At 32.2% G+C, this 8,387-nt stretch overlaps 1 protein-coding gene across 2 annotated transcripts; it reads left to right on the top strand.

Annotated features, from left to right (window-relative positions):
• The first annotated feature begins 660 nt into the window (after window positions 1-660).
• Window positions 661-3,881, top strand: LOC136415767 (fibroblast growth factor 1-like). 2 transcript variants are annotated; one of them, XM_066400686.1, is made up of 4 exons: window positions 661-966; window positions 2,912-3,153; window positions 3,207-3,316; window positions 3,374-3,428. In XM_066400686.1, exons 1-4 carry the CDS (start codon window positions 815-817, stop codon window positions 3,419-3,421), a joined length of 552 nt encoding a protein of 183 aa, XP_066256783.1. In that variant the 5' UTR covers window positions 661-814; the 3' UTR covers window positions 3,422-3,428. The 2 variants fall into 2 exon arrangements, with proteins under 2 accessions (XP_066256783.1, XP_066256695.1); XM_066400598.1 differs by lacking the exon at window positions 3,374-3,428 and adding an exon at window positions 3,609-3,881 and having other exon boundaries at window positions 692-966.
• Window positions 3,882-8,387: the final 4,506 nt, after the last annotated feature.

The raw sequence follows: 8,387 nt of genomic DNA, 5'->3' as shown, positions 1-8,387 counted from the left end.
ATAAAAATTATTTGAAACGCTCTTGCAGCATACATTTGAAGCTAAAATTATTTCAAATTGTACAAAATACCTCTAAACTCTGATGAAATGGTGAAGGTGCTCAGTGTAATCATATTTAGGTGGTTTGTTTTTAAGTCTGATTAAATGGTCCGACATTGTCGTTAAGTAAAAATATTTGTAATGCTTGTAATAAAATGTCTTGACACTTGTAATGAGAGTTGTAATAATATTGTAATGGTCTTTTAAACCTTCATATACAAATTAGATTTCTTAGGATTAAGGCGGCTTTTTACCACTATTTCTCTTTGATCTTTCACAACGAAACGAACGCGGATTTTATTTAAAAATTAAAACCAACATTTGGCCTACTAAATTATTTTCACGGCCACACATTTTTCAAACCTCGCCAAGAAGCTGCAGGGTGGGCCTATTTTAAAGAAATTTCCTTGTCATTCCATATATTTAAATCTGCTTTATTCGAATTATTTTATTTACACTAACAAGACTAAGTATAACAATTTCACCATCAGACATTGTTGTTAAGTAGGTACGTACGCAACATGTAAACTACACTGGATGTTATAATATATACACACGGCCAATAAAATAAACGATAATTGGAAAATATAGCAGGAAAGCTCCTAGACCGACCTACATAGAGATCTAATCTATTTTTAGCAACGAAATTTTCAAATTAAAGGCGTTAGTTTTCATTCATCTCAATACAGTCTGCTCTATTGACTAATTCTGTTTAGATGTTTAGGCGTGCTGTATTACAAGGATGTGAATAAAATTATAAGTTTAGCGGGCCATCATGAGCGATTTCAGCAAACACTCAAATTTTGCAGAAGAAAGTGAATCTAGTTCCGATAGTGATTCAGGTGGTGCATCCAGCGATGAGCACATTTCTGGAGACGCTCTGGATGATGGTCCAGGAACCAGTCGCAAAACGAGAGACGTTTATTGGTGAGAATTAAATTGGAAGATAGAAGGAGTGATTGTTAAAACATTCACAACTGCGGCTACAGAAATCTGATATTATTAAGCAAGCTGCCGAATTAATCTTAAATTAATAAATCGCGCCAATGCAGTCAAAGTGGTTGTACGCAGAAAGTCGCCATAACGTTGGAGCACTTGGACTTCATGATATTCAATTCCCGAGTATGTTCATATGAGATAATGAGAACCGTAACGACCATGAGGCCCCTGACCTCAAAGCTCGCCAGATTTTAATATTGTCGCATTATGAGGAAATCATTGGGATGTGATAAGGAAGAATACCTTAGGGTGAATGCTGAGGAGTTTACATCTTACACTGCGAATTGCAAGGAGGAGCGGAAGGAACGAATCCGAGAATAATGCTTATAATACATGGTGTCTGGAGATAACGTTGAAATATTTTGGAAGACGATTCTATAGATTCAAATAATCAAAAAAGTTCTTATAAACATACCCCAAAAATTGCTTCTTAAAGGGGGTAGAGCCCCTTGAAAGGGAAACTCTGAAGAGGGTTTTTTCGCAATATTTTCAAAATGGTTTGCGTTAAAATTATGAAATTCGGTATACTTTAATAAATTGAAATGGAAAAACTTTTTTGTATTAATAATTGTAGATTTTAGTCGGGGGAGTCACATATAGGGTTAATAGCATAGCAGGGCTACGTTAATGTTGCCTTAACTTTTTTGTTTACGATATTTCTTAATTTTTGAAATCAAATTATCGAATTGCAAATATTTTTAAGTAAAAAAGCTCCTCTTAGTTCATCCCGTTAGGATAAACCTTATTCCAGAAAATTGGGTTTTTATAAACCAATACATGATTATACATATTCATATTGAAATACATCTTAATAAATATTGTAAGCATCTTTGCAATAAAATTTTTTGAGCCAGCAGTAACAAGATTAATATTATCAAGGATTTGTCACTTATTCACAACAAATGTTGAAAAATGGTCTCTGTTCATCTTAAGGTATCCTCTAATTCTTTTCTTCATAAATTTCAATGTTCATGCAATCGTGCATGGATTTATAAAAACTAATGTTTCTAAAAACCGGTCTCTCCTAACGAGGTGAAATAAGATGACTTTTTTGCTTAAAAATATTTGCTATCCAGTTATTTGATTTAAAAAATTTTTAAAATTTATAAATAAAAAAGTTAGGCAAACATTTACGTAGAGAACCCCTAGTATGTGATGTCCTTGATTAAAATCTGCATTTATTAGCACAAAAAAGTTTTCCCATTTCAATTTATTACAATATACCGAATTTTATAATTTTAACTCAAACCATTTAAAAAATATTGCAAAAAACCATTTTCCAAGTTTCCCCTTTAAGGGGTTTTAGCCGTTTTAAGAAGCGATTTTTGGGGTAAATTTATAAGAACTTTTTTGATTATTTTAATTTTTACAATTACGTCCCAAAATATTTCAAAGTTATTTCCGGATAACCTGTATAATGCGAAACTGTTAACATACACCAGAGGAAGTTACCATACATTAGGGTGGAAAATGAGGAGTTTCACATGTCACACTGTTCATATCAGGGGAATTTGCAAAGACGAAATCCGAAAATGATGCTCATAACATAGGGCTCTATTACTGTTATGGGTCTCACTGATTCATTTGTTACTGAACTTCATAATGTCGTTTTTACTCCAATTTCTGTTACTATACACAGGATAAAGTTACCATCCACGCGATAAATTTACTAGACGTTATTTTTACAAATACCCAGAACCTATGCCAAGTACTATGATTTTTGCTGTGTTCCTTATAGTTAATGCCTAGATAGCACTATTTGCATGTCATTATTTCTGGTAAAGAGTCCTTAGGTCTTGCTAACTTAGGTTGCCTATTTTATATTCCTCATCATTGTTAAGTACAATGGTGAATTATCCTGCTCTTTCCTTAGGTGTGACGTGGGTGAAAAAAGCAAACCTTCCCAATCACAATTTCCAATGGTCAGGAGGGTTGTGTGGCCTCCACCGACCACACAACCAGTACCAAGGAATACTTATGTTGATATCAGAAGCTTACCAGAAGGAAATCCTAAATTAGGTCCAAAAATGCAGTTATATTCAAAAAACGGGCTGTTTTTAGCTATTTATCAAGATGGGCAGGTGCGAGGCACACGGGATGATAGCGACCAGCATAGTGAGCTTAGGAACAGTGATTTGAGCCCTCAAATTAAGATCAAATCTTTTTAGCCTATTTAGAGAGGAAATCTGGAGGAATATTGCCGGAAGATGTAAAATTCCAAGGAATCGTTTCGCAACTGTATGTGGCAATGGATAAACGGGGGCGGCTGTATGGTGAAGTAAGGCGGCTTGTAGATGGAACGCTTTAGCTTTTTCTTGTAAATTTACGTTTCCAGCGTCATGATTTATTTAAAACATCAAAAGAAACGTTAAGTGGTTACTAAACTATAATTCAGGCGCCCATTGCTTCGCAGCTAATAATTTCAATATTGTTTTTTGTGCTGTAAAACAATATTTCAGATAGGAAAATACGCTTTGGTTCGTTGTTACATTCCTTGTGCTTTCGACAGACTAATCTGCACCACAATGTTTCAACAAGCTTCTATTTGAAGAATTTTTCATTCTTTGTAGCACGACTCGAACTTGCCAGCTACAGTATTTATTGAATCATTCCATGGATCTTATAACAATTACTTATCCAGACATTATGCACATTTAGGATGGTACATTGGGCTGAAAAAATCTGGAAAATTTAAAAAGGGACCGAAAACTAAGTTCGGACAGAAGGCAGTTAAGTTCTTACCTGTAAGAAGTAAATTCGAATAAGAAAAAATCAGGATTCTTTATTACTCAGTAGTCGAGAACCATAGCTTGACCATCCTATTAATAAGCAATTTATTTATTTATATTTTTTCTTTATTATTGTACGGTATTATACAAGATGTCTCTGAACATAATGCTATAAATTCAATTACATATTCCAGTTTCCAAAATTTAACGAAGACTTTACATAAGCATATGTATATCGAAAGACGCTTGGTTTTCGATATACAGGGTATGAAAACATGATTTCTGAAAATGGTTTTTTATTAATATTTTACAAATTAATGAAATTTTGTACTTTTTATAATTTTTTGTAATCTCTTTCTGTCTCTATAAAGAAATTGCCACATTTTTCCAGGTGTGAGTAATGCAGGAGGATAGTACTTAAAAAGTACGTGAACTTTTTTGTACTTTATTGACGGTTTTATAGGAAAAATATTTAATTTGAAGATTTTTACATAAAAATTTTCTCCAACAGTTTTTGAGAAAATTGAAGTTTAACAAATCGGTAGATACTATGTTTTATTAAATAAACAACATATTTAACACCCAATTAGCTTTGAAATGAAACAAAATATATTTTTTACATTTCTGTCATAACAACATTTATTAATAAAGTCTGGTGGTTTTTTGTTGCTGCCGAAACAGTGTTTAATTATAATTATTATTAAAGAAAATTAATAAAAAATATTTCAAATCTAACCTTTATTTAATAAAACAGTACGCGATTCGTTAAATCTCATTTTTTTCGAAAACTGTTGGAGATTTTAACTTTTTACAAGAGAACTTTTTTATGTAAAAAATCTTCAAATTTAATATTTTTCCTATAAAACCGTCAATAAAGTATAAAAAATTTCAAGTACTTTTTAAGCACTATCCCCCCTTATTACTCACTCTTGACAATTTCTTTATAATTGTAAAGAGGTTCAGAAAGAACACAAAAAGATATAATAAAGTACAAAATTTCATTAATTTATCTAGAAACGTTTCGAAAATAATATTAAAAAAAACAATCTTTTACATTCTGTACATCGAAAATAAAGCGCCTTTCGGTATATGTTTATATTACGTTTTCGACATATTTTAAAACTTTTAGAATACGTGACTAAAATGTCACTATGTTTAGAAACACTTTGTACATACATATATTAAGATTTTCCATAATGTACAAATGTTAATTACAAGTTAGTTGTATGTTGTGTTATTTCGTAAAATTTGTGGTTTGTAGTATCAGTAATCAGTTAGTTATAACTTAGTGCGTTAGTTACTATTACTTATACTCATATTTCGTAAAAATATTTATATTTAATTGTAACTGCATAATGTTAAAAATATTTATACCTGTATCAAGATCAATAAACTAAATTTCATATGAATATACACATTCCTATGCAAAATTAAGACAATATTTGAATTTTGCGTCATTAAAAATCCCCGTATACCAAATTTTGTACAATATTACATTTCGGTCCGAACAAATAAAAAAAAAATTAAAAATGAAATTTCAACACACTTTAGTTCTTAAATAAAGACGTTGCGGACCTACATTCATAGAAACTTTTTGTGATAAAATCAGTTAAAGGTTTATTCCTTGAAATAAGTACATGTACTTGATGTATTATATAGGAAATACCTATTCACGTATGTGATGCACATAATGTAGGTATATCCCACCTTTTGAATTTATTATCCTGACAATGATAGATCCACAAATAACTTAACGGACGTTACAACTTCGTGTGATGTGTCGTTGGAATCTCAGAAATTGTAAAAGGTACGAGAAACATGAAATAGAGTTCATGCAGGGCTGTGACCACCTCAATAAAGTCCTACGTTTAAATTCCAAGTAGGTCTGAAAAAATCGAGATTTGGCCACATACTTTGAATGATTTTCTGATCAAATTTCTGGTCAGGGAGCAAGTTATCATTGATACTTTAGACAATATCAACTTTACTTTTTAATTTTTTTTCGATGATCATTAACACTCTCCAAGCTGACATTTCAGCGAAATACTCATGTTACGAGTTATGAGTTGTCAGTTTCAATCAAATTCTGATTTAATAAGTTCTGTTGCCTTAATCTTCCTTCCATGAGATCCTCCTCTTAATATGGCGAAATACCTATTAATAGGAAGAAGGGGGTCTTGAAACTGCTCTTTTGTAGTAATACAGAGTGTTTTCAGATCTTGTGTGTGTATTTCAGAGGGGGATTCCTCAGGTCCGATGGGATCGTCAGTGTGTAATTCCTCAAGGAGTGAAAAGTTCCAATATTTTTTATGCTTAGTTCCCGCAGTTTTTAAGGTATCCAATGAGCCAATATCTCTTTGAGTTGTAGTAAATTTCTAAATTGAATGAACTTAACTTAAATTTTTCCCAGAAAGATACCCAGTGACACGCAATAAAAAATTTAAATTGAATTGAATTTTTTGACACCCCATATATCTGTAAGGAAGAGTTTATGGACTCATATTTTTATAAACTTTTCTTCATAAAATGTCCTGAAAAATCAGACCCTGGAATATGTATGTGCTGGAACGCTCTGTCTAATGGCCGCTATCAAACAGTCCTTATGCATTTTTAGGTAGCGGCGCATAACACTCTGATTAACATTGAAAAGTTGGACTTTACGGCCGCTATATTACGGTATCGCTACATTTAAAATACGACGAGTGACCTAGTTAATTAATATAATCTCAATGCACTAATCTATGTAGAAAGTAAACGCGTAAAACTACAATATCTTGCAACAATTTTTATTAACTTATAGAGCTACAAAATTTCTTGTACATAACAATAATTAAATTAATTCCTGCAACATTATATACTTTGTAGGTTTAGTTTGAGCACAACGCATAAAAAGCAGTTTAAAATTTCGTCTTTTAGCAGAAAACCTCTTCGTCGGTCTAAAAATAGGAAAAAGAGAAAAATTGATTTTTATAATAAGAAAAATTGTATAATCTAGTAAAAATTGTTAAAAATGTCATCAGAGTGGGCATTTTTATTAGTTTTTGTACAAAGGAGGCAAATATAACCACGAATTTCATTTACTGAAAGCATTGTACATAGATACTTGCCAATGTCCAGGGGGAAACCTCCCTCGTATAAAGGTAAGTGCTTATATACAGGGTGTTAACGAAATAACTTCCGTAAATTTAACTAGTGATTAAGAACATCATTTTGAACAAAAAAGTTCCTTACAACAAAGGTCGAAAACCTAATAGTTTTTTCAAAAAAACATGTCAAAGTTGGTAACCGAAAAGCTATGATAAGGTTTAAAATTTGAATAAAATGTGGAAAAATGTACTTGACACATGTTGGTTGTTTGACATGTAACAAAAAAACTTAAAATTATTAAACAATAATATTACTAAAAGTAATTGAAAGCTTAATTAATAACTTAAGCAGGGACGCCACATTGAACGTGACCGAGGAAGAGAAGTTTGTTTTTGTTATGGTTGTTTTTTATGGCAAAAAATGGGCAAAGATGCCTGGCGCTATGGACGTGTGGACTCATTAGGGACCTTGAGAAGGGACAGACAAAACCACCCTTATTTTTCAAATGCCGTGTAAGGTTAAGGGGTCAATTCGGCCCCCAAGGGCGATCGATCTGAAATTTTTACCAATTGTCTCTATCACTCAAAGGACTTACCACATAAAATTTCAACTTCCTAACTCTCACCATTCAAGGGTAGGACGGGGTTGAGGGTGAAAACTTTAAAACGCCATATCTCTACTAGGAACTATTCATCGTACAGCGTGGGGCAAAATGGTGCGTCGTTCAGTAACCACCTTCTTATTTTCATATACTTATAGATTTATTGGTTGATGCCAAAGGGCCGAAATCTCAAAAAAAAAACAAACTTAGGTGATTTTAGAGGAGTTCGCACTTTGGTACACTAACCATTTTTGCACACTGTGTAGAGCGCCTCTCGAAGTATCTACCCACGTTGAATCAGATTTGTATCAAATTCAGTATTTGGGATCTAACAATCCAAAGTATAGGTATACAGGGTTATTCACCCAACCCGTTCATTAGAAGTTCACTAGGATCTAAAAGTGATACGAATTTGAAAATTTGGAGTTAAGTTAAGTTCGATATGTACTATTTTTTAAAAATATTTTCAACTTGCTATCACTTCCGGTTTAACCGGAAATAACTGTAACTTGCTTATTTCAAATAGAACCCTCAGTATATTATTTTATTTTTAGATTCTACATAATATTTTAGGTACATTTTGTACAACAAACTAGGTACAACAAAATTGAGAATATCAGCGTTTGTGTATTCTTCCATTTTGTTTCAAAATTTCACTTTAATTTTGCTACTAACAGCCACCGAAAAACAAAAACGCACAACGCAAGTAATATCTGTCATTATTTCTCTTCCATGGCCAACTACGCGAAGAATAAAAATTTACCAGAATGAATATGTACTATTAGTTTCACATAAACTTAATTATCTCGAAAATGGTTTGGAATAGGTATAGGTAACCCTAATACAGTTCAATGGAGAATTACATTTTCTACTTGGTACTGCTTAAAGTTATAGGGTGTCCCATTAAAAAAAACGACTTTTGCAACTTCAAA

Source organism: Euwallacea similis, chromosome 1 (assembly GCF_039881205.1).
Source record: "Euwallacea similis isolate ESF13 chromosome 1, ESF131.1, whole genome shotgun sequence".
NCBI lineage: Eukaryota > Metazoa > Arthropoda > Insecta > Coleoptera > Curculionidae > Euwallacea > Euwallacea similis.
Note: the sequence above shows the minus strand (reverse complement) of the source record. Positions and strands in the feature narration are given on the sequence as shown.